Genomic DNA, 21,655 nt, shown 5'->3' on the forward strand with positions numbered 1-21,655 from the left:
ACTTCACCTCTACGGTCTTTTACAGACTTTAATATATATGTATTTCTGATTGTTTTGGTAATTCAGATTGCAGACTAATTTAAGTGTTTAGAGTTTTAATGCCGGGTGTTAGACGTGCTTCTCCGCCGCCGCATCAGCGTGCATCATGAGAGATTCGTTAGCTTCCTTATAGTTTATTTTGTTGTTAAAACGACACGAGACACACATGGAAAGCGAAACAGGGAACATTTATTTTATCTGTGAATATGGTTATAACGAACCCGATTACTGCAAATGCCGTAGCAGCAAACAATAGCTCCGTTTTGTGAAGTGTTGTTAAATTAAGCTCGTAACTTTGCACCCTCAGCAATAATGTATCAAGCCCGCTTGGGTTATTTGTAACATAATATTAAATTCAGATATATTTGTTAGATCCGTTTGTTGTTCTCACTGGATAACAACAGAGCAGAGTTTTTTCTGCAGCTGGCATTAATGAGAAAAACGGGTTTCACTGGAGAAGGTATAGGCTAAATATGATTTTCTTTCTAAACAAAAACATGTCAGACTAAATAAAGAAGATATTTATATTTGACTGAGCCTTCGATCCATTCGGGGTTTTAACGTGCATTAAAATGCCATAATTTTTTTATCAGCATTTTGTAACATTAACGTTAAAACAAAACCACAACTAGCACATCTCAGTTTTTAAATGTATACTGCATGGCAAACAAGCACCAAAGGATTAATTAAACAAACAGTTTAACTTTTAACAACCTGATGTGTCACTAGTAGCCTACTCACCAGTTTTTCCAGATGTGAGGCAGATAGCCTATATAACTGAAGTTGGGTTTGTTTATGTCACATGCTGTTTGGCTTAATTTTCTTCTCAAATTGTGTGTGTTGACTTCATTTCTATTACACACAAAAATACCATAAGTGCAATGGTAGTACTAATAATTGGCATAATTTCTTTCGTTGTTTCGGCTTTCGGTTTTCGGCCTTGGTTTCCTCTTTTTCGGTTTTCGGTTTCGGCCAAGAATTTTCATTTCGGTGCATCCCTACTTTAAACAGAGTTTCTGATAACGTTAATGATATTACAGTGGCCAGTCTTAACAGTGTATGATAATTCAGCTCGTCTTGATTTAATTATTTTATTTTGCCGAATGCGAAAAAACCGAATGGGACTCAGGAAATATACGCGCATTAGTAAGACCTTACGGCAGATCACGTTGGCCAAAACACGACAAGAACCGCGTATTTAAAAGATATTGCGGGCAAACACAGACATTTGCATTCGGACGGGATTAAATTTCTCAGAGGACCTCTGAGTTCGGCGAAAAACAGTAGGTAAATTGCTCTGGAATTCTTACGGAGGTCATCAAAGAAAAACACAGACATGGCCGATTCGGACGGGATTAAAAACACAGAGGACCTCTGAGAAGCACGATTTTCTCAGAGGTCCCCCTGATCCCGTCCGAATAGGGCTTACACAGTTGTGAGGGGAGAAGGGACAAGAGCTGTGCCACATAAAAAAAAAAAAATACCAGTACACACTCTAGCTATACGTAAGCTCTCTAATCTATCTACAAAAAAAAGATATGAAGAGTTTCGTTGGAAAACGAGATAAATCCATTTTTTAACATTTTTGTCAAAACATGTTTATTATTATGTTATCATGTTATTAATTTGTTTTATGGTGCTAGCTGTATTTTTTAAGTTATGAAGGTTTAAATCAAAACAAACCAACTGCAGTTGAATTGAAATTAATTGGAATGCACAACCAAAAAACGAGATTTCTGAACAATTAAAAAAACGGTGGTTATTTCGTTTTGCAACGAAACTCTTCAAATATAGATAAATCTTCAGCGTCAGCGACGTCCTAACTGACCTACTTTGGCTAACAAAATCACAAAATGTAAAGCGAGTGGTACACGCTCTTAACCTAGTGTATTTGGCAGTTATATTTTTGCACGTGTAGGGATAGTGGACGTCACGTGACATTCATACCTGTCAGCTTCTCCCAACGAACAAACAAACAAGACATCCGAGGAAAAAAGTAACAAACAAAATGACAGGGAAGGCGTGCCGAAGCTTTACAAAACACAAACAATAATTAACTGAGACAGCATGAGTGAAAGAACAAAGAGGGTACATTATTTCAGCGAAAAAAGCTGGGCTGCGTTCAGCTCAGACAAAACGTTGCACAACGTTTATTAAACTGAAACGGTGATGCATTGAACACCCTGTTGTGATGACGCAAGAGTTGCACCTACGGTAGCTGAGAGGCCATTCTTTGTGTTCTTTTTTTTAATGTTTCTGAAGCCTGATGAAATCGTTATAAATGTGTGTTTAATTCTGTAAAATACCCTCGATGTTACAGTCACTGACCTTGCCGTCCAGAATGAAAAACAACATTCCAGCTTGAACCCATTGAGCGAGCTGTCTCTTACCGCGTGGTTTTATACATCTTGCCGCTGATTGGGCTGACATTTCGGACACACCCACCAAACAAGAGAAAACGCTTCTAAAACCTGTTGCATTCCGTTGCACACACCATTTCAAGGAAATGTCGTTCAACCCGGAAACCGTAGCAAAACGTTGCGCACCGATGTGAGATTGAGCGTGCCCCTGGTTACCTAGTGATGGTCGTTTTCGAAGCACTGCTTCATGAGGCTTCGAAACATTTACGAATCTTTTGTTTCGAATCAGTAGCCGTTTCTCAATATGCGTTCTTTTCTGTACTTGCGTTCTTGTGGACTTGTGAAACGTCATCAGTCGCAGCCCAAGTACTGTTCCAATTCAAAGTTCGCATCAAGCCTGTAATGATATGATAAGATCTCCAGGGCACAAGGGGGCGCTGTTGTATAATGAATGTTCTACACCAGTAGTTTGCTTTATGTGATGTTATTGTTTTGATTAAAGCATTATGGTCTAGCACTCAATGGAGTAAGTCGTAGTCTCATTACATGGTGTCAGAACGGACAAATCTTCGCCAATATGGAAGCACTAAAAGCACCAGACCCTCTGAGATTGGACGGAAATATCGCAGACAATTGGAAGAAATGGAAACAAAAATTTGAACTTTACATGATCGCTACAGGCATCGAAGGAAAATCTAAAAAAGTACAAAGCAGCACGTTACTGCACGTCATCGGGGATGAGGCTCTCGAAATTTACAACACCTTTGAATTCACACAGCAGGAGGACAGAATAAAGCTTAAGGTACTACTGGAGAAATTTGAGCAACATTTTACCCCTCACAGAAATGTAACATTTGAGAGACATGTGTTCAACACTCGTGTTCAAGCCATCGGTGAGAACATAGACCAGTTCGTTACTGACTTAAGAATAAAGGCAAGGTCATGTGAGTACGGACATTTAACTGACAGTCTAATAAAAGACCGAATAGTCGTGGGAATAAGGGATGATCAACTAAGAGCCAAATTGTTGAGAACAATGGATTTAGATCTACCTGTATCTATATGTCGCGCTGCGGAGGCGAGCCGCATGCAAATGGACAAATTGCAAACTGCACAAGCCGAGTGCGTTGTCAATGAAGTCAAAAGGGAGCGCGCGGAAAAATCTCAAACGTCATTTGTCACGTCACGCAGGCAAAACATGATACAGGACTGTAAATACTGTGGCAGAGACCATCAGAGGGGAAAATGTCCCGCCTATGGTGAAAAATGCAAAAAATGCGGAAAAATGAATCACTTTTCAAGCAAGTGCATGTCCAAAGCATTGTCATATGCAACCAAAAAGCCAGTACACACGGTAGAACAACAGTCTGACTCAGATTCAGAAGAAATGTTTATAGACATGGTAAAATCAAATAATGGTGAAGACTGGGAAGTAGACCTTATAGTAAATGACAGGAAAATAAGATTTAAAATAGACACAGGAGCTCAATGCAATATTATACCAGAATCAATCCACAGACAGACTTGTGCTCAACTTGTGAAGTCTAAAGCAAAGTTAGTGACTTATGGAGGGCAATGCCTAAAGCCAATAGGAAAATGCCAGTTGCTGACAGAATACAAAAGAAGATTCCATCACATCGAATTCCAAGTTTTACATCAGAATGCAACACCACTACTAGGACTTACAACCTGCGTACGCCTTGGTCTCATAAAACGCATCAGTGAGGTAAAGACATGGCCAAGTCAAGATATACAGGAGAAATATGCAGACGTGTTTGATGGACTGGGCTGTTTTGAAAGAGAACAGCACATCAAAATCAGAGCGAACACACAACCCATCATCCATGCACCAAGAAAGGTTCCCGTGGCCTTGAGAGACAAAGTAAAGGCAGAACTAAGAAGAATGGAAAACCTGGATGTCATTGAAAAAGTAACAGAACCCAGGCAGTGGGTAAGCAGCATGGTCACGGTATGGAAACCAGAAAAACAGAAGATCCGGATATGCATGGACCCCAAGGACTTGAATGCTGCTATTGAAAGGGAACACTACCCCATGAGGACGATCGAAGAAGTGATGGCTCGGATGCCAGGAGCTAAGGTGTTCAGCACATTAGATGCTCAATGTGGATACTGGCAGGTCAAATTGGATAAGGAAAGTTCAGCGCTGTGCACCTTTAACACCCCCTTCGGACGCTACGCATACAAAAGACTACCTTTCGGAATAAATACAGCTGGAGAAATATTTCAAAGACTCATGACTGAAATGTTCGAGGACATGGAGGGTGTAGAGGTAATTGTTGATGACATCCTCGTATGGGGGGAAAACGAAGAGCAGCACAACCAGAGGCTGAAAAGTGTATTGGAGCGAGTGAGAGAAAAGAACATAAAACTCAACTCAGAAAAATGCACATTCAATGCGCAAGAAGTCAAATACATGGGGCACATCCTAACAGCTGAAGGACTTAAGCCAGACCCCAAGAAAGTAGAGGCAGTCAGGAAAATGCAGAAACCCACTAACAAGACTGAGTTACAGATATATTTAGGGATGGTAACATATTTAGGAAAATTCATACCGCAGCTATCCACCATAACGGCACCACTCCGGATCCTGCTAGAGAAGACCACAGAATGGAGCTGGATGGAGGAACAAAACAAGAGTTTTGAGAAGCTGCAAGAGATGGTCACAGAAGCTCCAGTACTAAAATACTATGACGCATCAAAACCCGTCAAACTGAGCGTGGATGCCTCTAGTTGTGGAATAGGAGCTGTGCTATTTCAAGATGAGTGTCCCATAGCTTACGCATCAAAAGCCTTTACCGACACACAGAAAAGATACGCACAAATAGAAAAGGAGTTGGCCGCCATTATGTTTGGATGTGACAAGTTCTACCAGTACCTATTCGGTCGGGCGTTCGAGGTTGAAACAGACCACAAACCTCTCGAAACAATAATGAAAAAACCCTTGGCTGAGACTCCACTAAGACTTCAGAAAATGCTCCTCAGGCTGCAGAAATACAACATGACTGTGAAATACAAAAAAGGAAAGGAACTTTATGTGGCTGATGCCCTGAGTAGGAACTTTTTAAAGGACACAGACGAAAATTAAAATATTGATGATGTACAAGTGTGTGCAGTGATGTGCTTACCCATAGCACCCGCCAGACTCCAGGAAATACTCACAGAAACAGAGAAGGATCCAACCCTCACAGCAGTAAAAAGGTTCATCCTCCAGGGCTGGACAGATAAAAGATCAGAAACACCAGATGAGACTAAGGTGTACTGGGATTACAAGAGTGAAATGACAGTAGAAGATGGGCTGATATTCAAAGGCAACCAACTAGTGATACCAAGCACTATGAGAAGAATGATGCTGGAAAAAGTACACTCCAGCCACCAAGGGATTGAAAAAACAAAGAGGCTAGCAAGAGATGTCATATTCTGGCCAGGGATGCAAGCCCAGATAGCTGACACAGTCTCAAGATGTGCCATATGCAACACCTACAGAAGGCAGAATAGAAAGGAGCCCATGATTGGGCATGACATACCGGAAAGGCCATGGCAAAAAGTAGCTACAGATATTTTCGAACTTGATGGAGAACACTACCTCATCCTGATTGACTACTATTCGAACTTCATCGAAGTAAGCAAACTAAACACCACATCAAGCCAGGCAGTCATCAACATCTGCAAACAGCAGTTCTCCCGACATGGCATACCTGATGAAGTCTGCTCTGACAACGGCACACAGTATTCCTCCGCCGAATTCAGGATGTTCAGTGAAGAATACGGATTCAAACATGTCACATCATCTCCCACGTACCCCCAATCCAACGGAAAAGCTGAAAAGGGAGTACAGATAGCAAAAAACCTTCTCAAGAAAGCCAAAGCTGACAAACGAGACCCTCACCTCGCCCTCTTGGATTATCGAAATACACCCCTGGATGGACTTCCCTCACCTGCACAGCTGCTTATGGGCCGCAGAACAAAGACAAGACTGCCCACAGCACAAAACCTGCTTCAACCAGGAACAGTGGAAGGGGTGCAGGATAGAATGAGGGTCAACCAAGACAGAGCGAAACACTACTATGACAGAGGATCACGCGTGCTACCAACCCTCAGCCCAGGAGACACCGTGAGGTTAAGGGAGGGCAAGCAGTGGAGACCAGCTAAAGTAGTAAAACCAATACCCGAACCACGGTCATACCTAGTGGAAGCAGACGGACAGCAGTACAGCCGAAATAGAAGAGAGCTCATCAAAACAGAGGAAGACACCCCTGCATGTACAGAGGGGACAGGAGAGAACAATGAGAGAAAAGAAAGACGTTACACATTCAGAAAACCCAAACCCGTAGAAAGACTGAACTTATAACAGAGAGAATGAACTTACCGAAATTACAAATACCCGAGAACAGATTTAACTCCTAACGTTGTTATTCTCTTGCAGGTTACCAGTGAACGTTCTTACCTAAATAATGCCTTCATGCATGTTACATTTATAAACGTTATTACTTTACAGAAGGAAGTTACAGAGAGCATCCTTAGTTGTAAATGCTGCTATTGTAAATTTAACTTTATGCAGTACTGTTGCCCCGTATTTCTGTTAAATCACTTTAGAAAAGGGGAGATGTAATGATATGATAAGATCTCCAGGGCACAAGGGGGCGCTGTTGTATAATGAATGTTCTACACCAGTAGTTTGCTTTATGTGATGTTATTGTTTTGATTAAAGCATTATGGTCTTGCACTCAATGGAGTAAGTCGTAGTCTCATTACAAAGCCCAAGTTCACATAAAATCCCCGGATGTGTTCTTGATCCGCCCATTTTATCGAGGATGCATCAGAGGAGACTTGTGTGGACTTATGACAGCGAAGTTTCCCAGAAAGCATTTCGCGTCAGAAGTTCGTTCTTCCGAGTCTGAACTTGCAAGTTCGAACTACGAAGGACACAAGTCCGAGTTTGGCGTACTTGGTATTGAGAAACGGCTAGTGGTTCGGAGCGTGTTTCAAACTGGCCCAAGTCACGTGATTTTAGCAAACGAGGCTTCATTACGTCATAACTGTTTCGAAACGTTTCGAAAATCCGACGATTCACCACTAGGGGGAGTTGATCACATGACCAGTGTCTAATGTTTCGGTGAACTCGGGTCAGTTTTATTATAAAAGTTCATAAAACATTTATCCTTCTGACTAATTACGCTGCCATTTTGTATTTATTGTTTATAGACAGATTTAATGACAAAAATGTGCATAATTAAAAGGGTAGTTAGTTTTAATGATTTGTTTGCCCTAAATAAAACTAAAAACACATAATACACTTTTAACTGTCTTAATTAAGTTAAATAACTTTTTTAAACATATTTTAATAAAAAACTTGCTATTATTTTGTAAAAAAAAGTCTACAATTTTTGGCCATATCTGCTTTACACTATTTTGACCAGCAGGGGTCGCCAGCGTGTGTGCTGTTTCGAACTGCTTCGAAAAACTGAATCAATTTTTAAACATTGCTTTTTCGATTGAACCAATTGCTTCGAAGCTTCGAAAAGCTTCGTTTCTCCCATCACTATAGGTGTGTTCGACTTCATGCGGCGCTGCGCAGACCGATCGGTGGCTGACTTAAAGCAGTGCATTCCGGTTAGTAATTTTGTCCGACTTAAGCTGGCGCTGCAGGCACGTGATTGTGTCATATGGTTTTTAAGTACTGCGAGAGCGATTCGAGATCAGCCGCCTGACTTAGCCAGCGCAGTTCCCGAAGAGGAGCTGCACGGGCTGTAATGACGACACAGCTGTTTCACGATTGGTCGGATTCACCACATGACAACAATCACGTGTGTTTCGTGTGTATTTTCACGCCCTTAGTTCCACAAATGCTCACAAATCTGTAATTTTATAACAGTTAAAGCTCTTTTCATGTAGTCGCGATGTTATATTGTATCATCTTCATCAAAATAAAATGGATAAAAAACGTACCCCACTACATTGGTATTTAAATAATATATGCTTATGTTAAACTTTATTCTTGTAAAAACAGATGCTGTAATCCTCTTCAGTTCCACTCATGCTCATACACGGACATTCAAAACAGTATAATTCACTTTTTATGTAGTTTACATCTTACAAATCATGTTTATTGCGATAAAGCAAGCAAACGGCACGTGATCAGCCATGCTTGACGTAAATGCCGCAAACTACGGGAACCACAGCGCGTCCGACTTCACGTCTCCGTTTCAGCTCCTCCCCACCTGCACGCGGCTATCTCGCCGATCGGTTACATCCAGCCACAGCCGATGTCGAACACACCTATTGGCTACCCGGATGGGGGGTGGGATTTACATCAGTCCGTGTAACGGGATTGGTAAATGTATGAATGACGTCATCGGGATTCCCCAGTAACAACCAATGAACGGATTTCAGAAGAATGCAGGTACGGATCGCTGGAAAGAGACAGAAAACACGCAAAACACACACAGGAGCGTAACAATAAACATCAAAAACAGAAAAAAACCATCGAACATTTTATAAATAAAAATGCATAAATTAATAGTAAATGATTGTGTAAATGAAAAAAATAAATATATATATATCAAGTAAAAAAAATGAATAAATGTTTATAGATAGATGTCTCAATAACCCAGCCCCTGTCCTTACATTTATTTTATGCTTTAACAGTTGACTTCAACAGTAACAATTTTCAGCATTTTAGCTATAGCAGTATTGATAAATGGATATGAACAGTCCTGTATTGCTACAGTAAAAGTTTGATTTTAAGTCAGTTTGTGCCCCTTGAAAAGAATTTTTAGCACGAACTGCCACTGCTCACTTGTGCTATTAGTTCCTTCTCTCCAGTTCAGCAGGAGGCGCTGCAGCTCTTTAGTCGGCCGATAAACCCACTAAAGAAAGAAAGAGCGCGACCTTGTGTAAGGTTTGTGTCGGGGTTGTGTTTTTTCTCTTGCGTGTTTCATTGAGTGTAAAAAGAGTCTGTCTCTAGAGACTCTTGTCTCTGTGTGTTTTAGTGTTGAGATGGATGTGGATTGTTGTGAATCTTCAGTGTATGTAACTAATGATGGGAGTCTGGATTCAGTGTGGATGAGCAGAGATCAGAGCTGCACACCACAGACACTGCTGGACTCTAAACTCTCTGAAGAGAAATCCAGACACACACAGGACACAACAGTGTGTGACAGTAAACAGAGCTTACAGGAGGACCAAACCTCCACAGAGTATCTGGATTCTGTCTGTAACGCTGGAGAACAGCAGCAGATCCTGAAGATGTGTTCAGTTAAACTGATCGACTTCAGGAACCTGATGATGAAGATTAAAACTGAGCCCACAGAAATCAAAACTGAACCTACAGAAATAAAAACTGAACCTACAGAGGAGGAAGATCGCACTGAGGAAGATGATGATTTTATTCCTTCAGGTACGTCTCCTCAAGTATTGTTGTATTTTTAAAATTTGTAACTGTCATCTGAGCACCTGTTTTATAAAAGTGGGATTCAGTCACAAACTATTAGGATATCTTTAATATTTGTTAAGTAACAGGCATGTAGGCTTAAAAAGTCTCTCATTCTAGAAGTGTCACCATGCAATGCAACAAGGATTAGCACTCAGTAAATGTTCATGCATTACTTTTCAGATCTTTGATCACTACTTATGTTGTCTTTATTCTAATAAAATGTTATCAAAAATTATTTAAAAAAATTTAGCCGTATATGTTTCCAAAATTGGGTTTATTTGATGTGCAATGACCCGGTTGTAATAACAGGACTGACAGCTTTCTTCTGTCTATATGTGTGAATATAGAAAAAGATACAGAATCTCAATTCATTGTTCTTTGTGTAAATAAGAGTGAAAAGATAATTTAATTGTTTCATGTTTCCTTCAGATGTGAAGATTGAAGAAATAACATCCTCAACATCAAAAGAGCGACTGACAGCACAAACTCTTTCCTGCATCACCTCTGGAAAGACATTCAGCTCACAAAGACATTTAGAGAGACATGAGAGAAAACACACAGAACAGAAACTCTTCACCAGATCTGAGATCAGTTTTACTACCTCACAAGACAAGAAACTTCATTCAGAAGAGCACAGAGAGAAGAAGAAGATGAAGAAGCAGCAGTATTACTGTGAGCAGTGTGGGAAGGGTTTTGTCGTCTTATCTCGGCTAAAAGTTCACATGAGGACACACAGTGGTGAAAAGCCTTTCAACTGCACTGAATGTGGAAAATACTTCAAAACCAAACAAGGTCTTGTTTTTCATAAGAGAATTCACACAGGAGAAAAACCATACGAATGTCCTCACTGTGAGAAGAGATTTAGCCGTAAACATATTCTGAAGTGTCACATGATTTTACACACCAATGAGAGACCGCATCACTTTAGGGATTCAAGTTCATCACAGCAGAATATTCACTCTGAAGAGAAACTCTATCAATGTTCACAGTGTGATAAACGTTTCTGCAATAAAAATCATCTGATAATCCATGAGAGAATTCACACTGGAGAGAAACCTTATCACTGTAGTGTCTGTGGCAAGAGTTTCAGTCAATCTAACAGTTTGGTCGTACACCAGAGAACTCATACAGGTGAAAAACCTTTCAAATGCTCTCAGTGTGACAAGACATTTGCTCAGTCAGGTAACTTAAAAGACCATCAGAGACTTCATACTGGAGAAAAAGCTTATCACTGTAATGTTTGTGGGAGGAGTTTCAGACAACCTAACAGTTTAGTAATACACCAGAGAATTCATACATGTGAAAAACCTTACAAATGCTCTCAGTGTGACAAGACGTTTGCTCAGTCATGTAACTTAAAATCCCATCAGAAAGTTCATACTGGAGAAAAACCTCATCACTGTAGTGTTTGTGGGAAGAGTTTTAGTCAATGGTCAAACTTTCAAAACCACCAGATACTTCATACAGGTGAAAAACCTTACAAATGCTCTCAGTGTGACAAGACGTTTGCTCAGTCATGTAACTTAAAATCCCATCAGAGAGTTCATACTGGAGAAAAACCTTATCACTGTAGTGTTTGTGGGAAGAGTTTTAGTCAATCGTCAAACTTTCAAAACCACCAGAGAATTCATACAGGTGAAAAACCTTACAAATGCTCTCAGTGTGACAAGAAGTTTGCTTATTCTGCTTCTTTAAAAGCCCATCAGAGAGTTCATACTGGAGAAAAACCTCATCACTGTAATGTTTGTGGGAGGAGTTTTAGTCAATGGTCAAACTTTCAAAAGCATCAGAGACTTCATACAGGTGATAAACCTTACGTCTGCTCTGTCTGTGGAGAGAGATTCACTCATTCTAGAAGTCTTCAGTATCATCAGAAGAAACATCCTGAAGAACAAACTACACTGAAATCATCATAGCACCGGCCACGTATATTTGGTGTGAAAGTTGGACGTGATAATGTGCTAGAACAAAACCAATGGATTTCTATGAATGACTGGTTATTCACAGTGTAAAAAAGGGAAGGTTTTTTTCGATCACTGTGTTGAATTTTCCCTTTTTCGCACAACGAATTTTTATTATTAAAGAAAGTTGCAAGTGTACAAAGTGGTCCGTTGTTGCTGGGCAGTTATCAATTTGGCAGCATGAGGGTGGGCATCACACCAAACTGGAATTGAACCCGTCTGTCTCACATGTCCTCAAGAGAGGCGAGGATAAGACAGGGAAACAGAAACAAGATGTTGTTAGCACATATGCTGTATTAAAGCCGAACATTCAGTAAAGAATAATTGACGACGGGCCGTTGACTTATTCTAAAATAATGCACACCTTATTTTGTTCGTTCAGTTTCCAATTTAATTAAACCTCCCAGTGACTTGAACTGCTCTACCACTGAGCAGTGTAATGCATTTCTCAATCATTTTTCAACAAAAATGTAGAATATTTATAATGTGATTGCTTGTGAAGATGCTCCTGAGCTTGTTGAGGTGCATCCTCCCAGTCTCTCTGGGATTGCTTTTTCAAGTTTTAGTGCTGTTGACTCTGATCTTATTTCTAAACTTGTTTTGTCCATGAACTCTACTACTTGCATACTGGATCCACTCCCTACGACTGTTTTTAAAAAATTGTCTGCCTGTCATTTTCCCTCACATTACTACTATTGTAAATGCTTCACTCAATTCAGGGACTGTCTTTTCTGCTTTAAAAATGGCCGCAGTTATGCCAGTTCTCAAAAAAATTGGGAGCGATTTAACTGATCTGTCAAATTATTGACCCATTTCTAATTTACATTTCCTGCCAAAAGTGCTCGAGCATGTGGTTGTTGGTCAACTCCATACTCACCTCCGTAGTAATAGCCTATTAGAAAGATTTCAATCTGGGTTTAGATCTGGACACAGTACAGAGACTGCATTGGTCAGAGTTCTCAATGATCTCCTTGTTATAGCTGACTCTGGGGCTTGTGGTATTTTGGTCATGACTCATGTTAGACCTTACTGCTGCATTTGATACCATTTGTCACAGTATATTATTGGACAGATTGCATAAGTGGACCGGTCTGTCTGGAACTGTGTTAACTTGGTTTAAATCTTACCTCTCGGAACGCTCCCAATTTGTCTATCTGGGTTCGAATAGATCTCAGACTGCGCCTCTGTGTCAGGGTATCCCTCAGGGGTCAGTTTTGGGTCCTATTTTATTTAGTGTTTATATGTTGCCCCTTGTGCAGATTATTGGAAAGTATGGCCTGAGCTATCACTGCTATGCAGACGACACCCAGATTTATATCAGCTCTCAGCCTGATTTTAATTTTTCCTCCTCGAAACTGTCTGACTGTTTGCTGGAAATTAAAGGGTGGATGAAACTCAACTTCCTAGGACTTAATTGCTCCAAAACTGAAGTATTATTAATTGGCACTCCTTTGAATATTAGTAAAAGTGAGGTTTTTAAGATTTCAGTAGACAACAGTCAATTGTCCCCTTCTGGGCAGGTTTGCAACTTGGGCGTGATTTTTGATGCCCAGCTAACTTTTAATTCACATTTTAAAAATATAACAAAGGTTGCTTTTTTCCATCTGAGGAATATTGCGTGCATCAGACCGTTACTCTCTAGGCCTGACGCAGAGAGGCTAATTCATGCTTTCATCACGTCAAGGCTTGATTATTGTAATTCTCTTTTTGCTGGTTTACCAGCTAACTCCATTAAGAAGTTGCAATACAGTATATACAGAACTCTGCCGCATGTGTTTTGACCCACAAATCCTCACGCCATCACATTACACCTGTACTCCAACAACTTCACTGGCTTCCAGTTGATTTTAAAATTTTGATTTTAACCTATAAAGCAGTACATGGGTTGGCTCCAGATTACATCTGTGAGTTGGTTACTCCATCCATTCCTGCTCGCTCTCTCCGCTCTGCTGGCTCTCTTTCTCTGTTGCAGCCTCGTTGTAAATTAAAAACCATTGGGGGACGGGCCTTCTCCTATAAGGCACCAAAGCTATGAAATGCATTACCTGCGTCTATCAGGGTTGCTGCTTCTTTGGAATGTTTTAAGAAACTTCTTAATACACATCTTTTTAGTCATGCTTTTAGTGTATATAATGTATGTATTTGTTTTATTCTTTTTACTGTAATGCTTTATTGTTTGATTATTTTGTATGTATGTTGTAGCGCTTTGAGTTTGAGAAAGGCGTGTTATAAATAAAATGTATTATTATTATTATTATTTTGAAATAATTCTGCAGTTAATTATTATACTTATACCACAGACATTACTTAGACGTTTCTCTGGTATTTTAAGACATTTGACAGGTCAGTCAGACGTGCGTTTATCAAAAACAAAAAACAAAAAAAAAACATTATGGATAGCCGTAGAACATTTCTTAACCAATCGGAATGAAGCATTAAACAGCCCTATGGTATAATACAGTATAATAGATGTGTGTTTGGTTCTGTTCAAGCTAACTTTTGTGTCATTAATATGTTTAGGAGCTGATTTAGGTGAATGTTTGGTTAAAGAGATGAGTTTTAAGTTTAAGCAGACTTTCAAAAATAGAGATGACTATGATCATGATACAGTTTTAAATCTTGTATCAATCTATGACACTTCCATATGATGTTAAAATAAAAAACATTGGGTGTGTGTGTGTTTATAGTAACATTCACATGTACACATTTGGCAGATGCCTTTATCCAAAGTGACTTAAAGTGACATGCCTTTTTTATAATATGTTTGTTCCCTGAGATCGAACCAATGATATTTGCTATAATGTAATGTTCTAAAACACTGCTGTTAATATGAGGATTAATATGTATCTTTGGTGGATCCTTCTATGCTCTACTGTCAGTGCCACTTCAGCACTTAAATCCTCAGCAGTGGAACTATTGCGTTTGAACTCAATGAATTTCAGGCCTCCTCTGGCTCTGTTTACCCACCGTGACATTGTTTCCCGGCCAAGATACATCCATCGCGGATCGGGACGATCATATACATCCAGTAAGTCATCCTCTGTTATTAATTCGATCTGGTCTAAAGTTCATTCAGTTTCCTCCACCGGCTGTGGAGTTAATTTTAATCAACTGTTTCCAGTTACCAAAGCAACACCAAATGCTAGCTCTATTGACTGTTTTAAATGTGGACTTTTTAATGTTCGTTCTCTTACTAACAAAGGGCTACTAATAAGTGAGTTTATTAGTGATTGTAAACTGGACATATTGTGCCTCACTGAAACTTGGCAACAGCCTAATGACTATTTTTATCTTAATCAGACAACCCCAAATGGTTATTCTTACATCAGTCAACCTCGTTCTATTGGGCGTAGTGGTGGTGGGGTTGCTGTTGTCTATCGTGACACTATCAAAGTTAAAACAATCAGAATACCTCATTTTTCTTTTGAATGTTTGGCTGTTATACTCTCTGGCTTTCAACCATTGGTAATTTTAACACTCTATAGGCCGCCTAAACCATGTGATCTGTTTGTAACTGAATTTCTGCATTAATGATTTCACTCTCTGCCTATTCTCCCAATATATTAATTATTGGTGATTTTAATGCCTCTACTACTTGTTCTTTCGCTGCTGATTTTTTGTCACTACTTGATGGTCTTGATGTCACCCAAAATGTAAATTTTCCAACTCATAACCAAGGACACACTCTTGATTTAGTTTGTTCAACTGGTATTATTCCTTGTAATTTAACACATGTTGATTTGGCCATCTTCGATCACAAAGCTGTTTTATTTGAAGTCTCTGTCCCTGTTTCCATGTTTAAACCTCTACGCACCATGACCTATAGAAACATAGGACCTTATGAGTCTTACAAATACATGCTCGACTACTGACTCCTTTTGTCCCCTCAGCCTCATCACTCATTACAATGACTGCTTATCTTCTTCTCTTGATGCTCTTGCTCCCACTCAAACTCATTCTGTTTCCTTCAACTACTTGGCTCCGTGGTACACACCTGAGCTGCGCCAGTTAAAAAGATGTGGGAGACGACTTGAGCGCCTGTATAGACGGACGGGCCTTGTCTCTCATGCACAGGACTACAAAGATCATCTTTTGCTATATAATAACACCATTTCTGCTGCTAGGACATCTTATTACCCAAACATTATAAACTCTGGGAATAATAATTCAAAGCTCCTGTTTTCAACTGTACACCGGCTCCTTAAGCCGCCTGACAACATTTCCTCTCATCCCTCAACAGAACTCTGTGATAAGTTTCTAAACTTTTTCCATGCAAAAATTCAAGAAATACATCACCATCAATTTGCCTAGCACTTCAGCTCATAACCTGACCTATATTACTGCCCTCTCAACCTTCACCTTGGCTACTGAGAACCAGATTAATGAACTTGTCAGCAAATCAAAAACATCTACTTCCCAATTAGACCCTCTGCCTACCTGTTTCAAAGCATGCCTGCATTCCATTTCTCCATTTCTCACCAAATTAGTTGATTCCTCCCTTTCCACTAGCATTGTACCACCCACTCTTAAGATTGCTGCTGTCACTCCGGTCCTTAAAAAGCCCAATGCTGATCCTGATGATTTGAACAACTACCGTCCCATCTCCAATCTTCCTTTTGTATCCAAGATTTTGGAGCGGGTCGTGGCACATGTCGTGGAATTTTAGCCGCATCAAATAATATTCACTAGAAGTGAAAGTCAAGGATCACACAGACACACTGTCGACAGAATTTTCTTTGTCTGAATTTAAATGATGTTTTTATTAACAAAGTTCGTGAGGAACACGTTCAAATAATCAACCTAATCACCTCAACTACGACCAGCTGTTGACAATCAGTAATCAGGTATCCACCTGATTGGCATCAACAGAAACCTATATAGACTGGAAACCAACTCACCCTCATTCCTCGATAGTTTCAGCATCCCTCCACCTCCCCTTCTCCGCACGATTGCCTAAGTCACCTTACTAACCAGAACAGGGGGGATTGTTCTGGGTTCGGGCCTAAGGCTGAGCCCGGAACCCTCTCCCCGCCAGGAAGCGCTCCGGGCTCAGTCCATTAACGAGCTCGGAGCCCTCTCCTCGGACAGCACGCCAAATACGCATATTAATAACTCTGTTCTGAATTATTTGTAAGTGTGAACTCGTGAATATATTCTGCAGAATAGGCTCTCACCCCCTGGTGCTAGGAGTCTAAACCCAAGAGCCCAGTTTACAAGGTTGAGCACATATTTATAGTAAGATACTGAAAAACACAGTCATCCCATCTCCGCCCATGATCCAAAGATCTCATCTTAGTTCCAGCGTCACTTAGAAAATAAACCTTCAATTTATCAATGACTAAGAAACATATCAGTTGAAGCACATCTGGTCAAATAGAAGAAATTATTTTGTTCTCAGTGAAACTCTACCGTTTACTGAGTTTTTCCACTTGTTCATCATTTGTTTCTTATCTCATTCACTAGCCCCCCTTTATCTTATCTGGTAGGACTTTGCATAATGTCCTAGTCTTTGGACATTTTACTACTGAACAGATGGAAAGAACAGAAAACTTTCACTAGAACAGAAGAACAGGATTTTGCATTTAACAATTATAAGTTCATAAACTATAATTAAAATAAAAAATCTTCCACTACACCCATCAACTACATCACTATCTTATCCACAATGACATGTATGAAAGTTTCCAATCTGGTTTCCGTGCTAAACATAGCATGGAAACAGCACTAGTCCGAATCACCTACGACTTACTCTGTGCTGCTGATGCTGGTCTATTGTCCATCCTGATCTTACTTGACTTGAGTGCTGCCTTCGACACCATCTCGCATCCCCTTCTCATTGAGCGTCTGGCCAGTATTGGTATCATAGGGGATGCACTCTCCTGGTTCTGTTCATACCTCACGAATCGTCAACATTTTGTAAAACTCAAACATTTTAAATCGGCCTGTGCGTCCCTGCCTCAGGGTGTTCCCCAGGGGTCAGTATTGGGTCCACTCCTCTTCATCATATATCTGCTTCCCCTGGGTAAGATTATGAGACACCACAAAATAAGTTTCCACTGCTATGCTGACAATACTCAGCTTTATATTTCATCCAAACCTACATTTCCCTTTCCACCTACCTCCCTCACCAACTGTCTTCAAGATATTCAAATTTGGATGAATACAAACTTTTTGAAACTTAATGCCAATAAAACAGAAGTTCTGCTCATCGGCTCCAAATCTACTCTCTCAAAACAGCAAAACCTCAATATAATCATTAATGATATCTCGACCCCCCCCCTTCCCTTACAACTCAAGTCAAAAGCCTTGGTGTCATTTTGGACAGTTCCCTATCATTCAAATCCCAGATTAAATCACTTACACAGACCTCATTCTTTCACCTCCGAAATATTTCCAGGCTCAGACCATCATTGACACAAGCCAGCACTGAAACCCTAATCCATGCCCTTGTCACGTCACGTCTGGATTATTGTAATTCCCTTTACATAGGTCTCCCTTCTAAGCTGATAAATAGACTTCAACTTATTCAGAACTCTGCTGCTCGAATCCTCACTGGTACCAGATCATTTGAACATATCACACCTATCCTTATCACACTACACTGGCTCCCTGTTCATTTCCGTATTGATTTTAAGATTCTTATCATCACCTACAAAGCACTCCATAATCTCGCACCCAGCTACATCTCTGACGTCCTATCTGAATATGTCCCTGCACGATCCCTACGCTCACCTTCGACTGGCCTCCTTGTTACACCCAATTTCAGTCTCTCCACAATGGGAGCCAGGGCCTTCAGTCGTGCTGCTCCAAGATTTTGGAACGCCCTCCCACATTCGACAGGCAGACACAGTCAATTCTTTAAAAAAAATTGTTGAAAACTTATCTTTTTAAGAAAGCATTTAATCTTTAAACATTTTTTGTATTATACTGTCTTTTAACATGTATTACTATGAATTTATGTATTTTAATGTATTACCTTTTTTAATGTCCTTTGTAATATGTAAGATGTCCTTGAGTGTCTAGAAAGGCGTCGGCCAAATAAAATGTATTATTATTATTATTACCATATTACTATCGTCAAACTTCAGAGGAACAGATTTAATGATGTGCCATGGGCTTTTTATGTCTATAATTGTGTTTTGTGTCTATATCTGTCATTACACTGACCAGAACAGCACAAAACAATGTGGATTAAACAAATCACAGTTATATAAGCTGACCGTCAAAAAGCTTCTTGAAGAGGTTTTGTTCATGAATGCATGTAAAATAAAGTAATGTGAACCTGAGATTTTTCTACTGTTATTAAACTGCACAGTATGCGCTGCAAACACAGCCGCACAGTGAAAGCACAATGGCCACGCGCAGCAACGCTCTCCTCATGCTGTTAATTTTGCCAGAAAGAATTGGTTTATAATGTTATTTCTTATTAAAAGCAACACTATGTAGTTTCCATGTAAAAATGACTTGCAGCTCCCCCATGTGGTTGGAAAGCACAACAGTGCCTGGTATCAGACACTCTTCTGCAGGCAGGGGGAGGGGCGGGGCTGTGTGCTCTACCCTCCACTGCCACTTTCAGAGTGTGCTTGTAGCAGCTAGGAGGCTGCTCAGGTTGCAGCAACAGTACAATTTGCACGCACGCACACACACACATGCACACACACTGACAAGAAGTGCCTAATCATATGCATATTCCACATTTTAATGCAGTTACTTGCTCTGGTCTTGACTTGCTCTGGTCTTGGTCTTGTCTTGGTCTCGGCCTGTCTTGGTCTTGGTCATGACTTGGTCTCGGATTAGGTGGTATTGACTACAACACTAGTTATAGGAGTAAAACCATTGTACCACTTATGAAGTACTTTTCCATTGCATAGTACTCCAGGGTTTGGTTTGGTTTAGTTTGGGTTGGGTCATTTTTCCATACAGTTTGTGGTGGAACATTCGCGACGAGCACGTCAGCATTATATATGCTTAAATGCAACTTCAATAAGGGTTCAGTGGAGCGCCGTCGACTGATGCCGCGGTGTTTGTACAGAAACTGTCATGTGAGACAGAGGTAGTGATAAACGCGATGTGCAAACATCTATTTGTGGTGGCCAATTTTAATTTTGTGGCGGACTGATAAAAAAAAAGTGTATGGGAATGTACAACACTCTCACTTGTATGATGTCACAGCAGTAGGCAGCGCAAATATAACGACACGCCTATAATCCACCCCACTGCGAAGTGTTACTAAACTCGATGGAAAAGCTAACCACGCCAAAGTGAGATGAACTGACCCGACCCAAACTAAACTAAACCGTGGGGTACTATGCAATGGAAAAGCGCCACTACACTGAGACATTTCAAATGATATCAAAGACCAGATTTAGATCTTTGTGCATGTAGAATGTATCATTTCATATACAGTTTATGGATGAGCTTGGAGATGGAGAGACAGACATATGGCTGCATGAAGATGTGATGTTGAGCTCTCTGGAGAGGGGCTACCTTTAGTCAGGATTTGACACCATCCTACAAGTTCTTGACTGGTCAACTTTTTGGTAAGGATTACTATTGTAATAAGAACTGAATGCAATATTATTATACTTTACTTTTGATTACTTTCAATTTAGGCAGACTAAAGTGCTGTTAAATCAATCTGAAAAACATGAACAGCACTGTTTTTTATTTATATGTTTGCAGTGGCGGCGCCAGGGAGGAGCTAGGTGGTGCTGTAGCTCCGGCTATAGGGAATGTGGAGTTGACGTCACGCGGTGTTGCATTATGGGTAATCCGCCAAATTTGCAGGATCGCGTCCTGTCCCGCTGTATTAGATTTCATGTGTTGGAGGTTGTTTTTGTATTTTCTGTCAAGATTTTAATAAACTTCGATATGTTTGGTCAGTATACTGCTCGATCAAGCAGGTCACGCGATCGTTCAGGGAGGAAACTTGACAACGGAAAACGTTTTTTCAGCTTTTATTCGTGGAAAAAACAAGGGAAGCCGGTGCAGGAGCTGACGAAAAGACGCCGGATCGCGTGGTTTGCCTGCTGCAATCAGGAGAAAAAACGTCAGAACTACTTAAATTGTCTTGTTTTTATGCTAACACTGTCAAACTAACTTGTAAATGTAAGTTATTGATAGGATGATTCATTCATTTCTGATCACCCTAACCACATGAGTTATAAAAATAAATATTTAGACAATTTTGACGATTGTAACAAATATTTTTTATTAAATGCAACTGCTCAAACCCACTGCTTGTGACTCTTTAAATAACATAACGTTAGCTAAATATTTAACATTTTGTTTGTTTTAATAACTTGGCCAAAACAGAAGTGCCATCTTATGAACATGTGTTGATTCATTGCACAGAATACAACGGAGAAGTTTTTTTATAGAATCATTAAGACATTGTCAGTAAATAGCTGGTTTGCCAACCGTCATAAGACTTCAAAAGAAGAAGTGTCATCTTACTTAAAGCTTGAAGAGATTTATAGGTCTTAAACTCCTGCAAAGTGTAAATAAAGTCCTGCAAAAACAAGGTAATTTATCAGATATGTAAGCGGAGGTAGTGCGTCTGGATCCGTAATCCAGTCTTGGGCTGCTAAATCGTGGATCTATGTTGTTTATTTGTCCAAATAAAGTTTTTTGGCAGTAGCATTTAGTTTCTCCCGATAGGGTCCATTCTCTTTTTCTTTCAACTTCACGATTTCTTCCGTTCTTCTTCAATTTTACCTAGTTTTTAACTGAACACACGCACAATTAAATGGCATAGCGGTCGGCGGTGCCTCTAAACATGGCGCCCACGTCCCATAATGCAACACTGCGGTGACGTACATTAACATTCCCTATAATATCCA

The 21,655-nt window shown here is 40.1% G+C and overlaps 1 protein-coding gene across 2 annotated transcripts in view; it reads left to right on the top strand.

Annotated features, from left to right (window-relative positions):
- Positions 1-14,067, top strand: part of LOC141350439 (uncharacterized) — a 33,742-nt gene extending 19,675 nt beyond the window's left edge. Inside the window, exons 3-4 of one of the 2 annotated variants that reach the window (XM_073855555.1) lie at positions 2,788-2,798; positions 10,518-14,067. In XM_073855555.1, the coding sequence (XP_073711656.1) occupies positions 2,788-2,798; positions 10,518-11,768 (1,262 nt within the window). In that variant the 3' untranslated portion in view covers positions 11,769-14,067. Of the gene's footprint in view, positions 1-2,787; positions 2,799-9,252; positions 9,817-10,281 lie in introns of those variants that run through there. The other variant, XM_073855554.1, reaches the window with a different exon arrangement.
- The last annotated feature ends 7,588 nt before the right edge of the window (positions 14,068-21,655 follow it).

Source organism: Misgurnus anguillicaudatus, chromosome 18, assembly GCF_027580225.2.
Source record: "Misgurnus anguillicaudatus chromosome 18, ASM2758022v2, whole genome shotgun sequence".
Classification (NCBI taxonomy): Eukaryota; Metazoa; Chordata; class Actinopteri; order Cypriniformes; family Cobitidae; genus Misgurnus; species Misgurnus anguillicaudatus.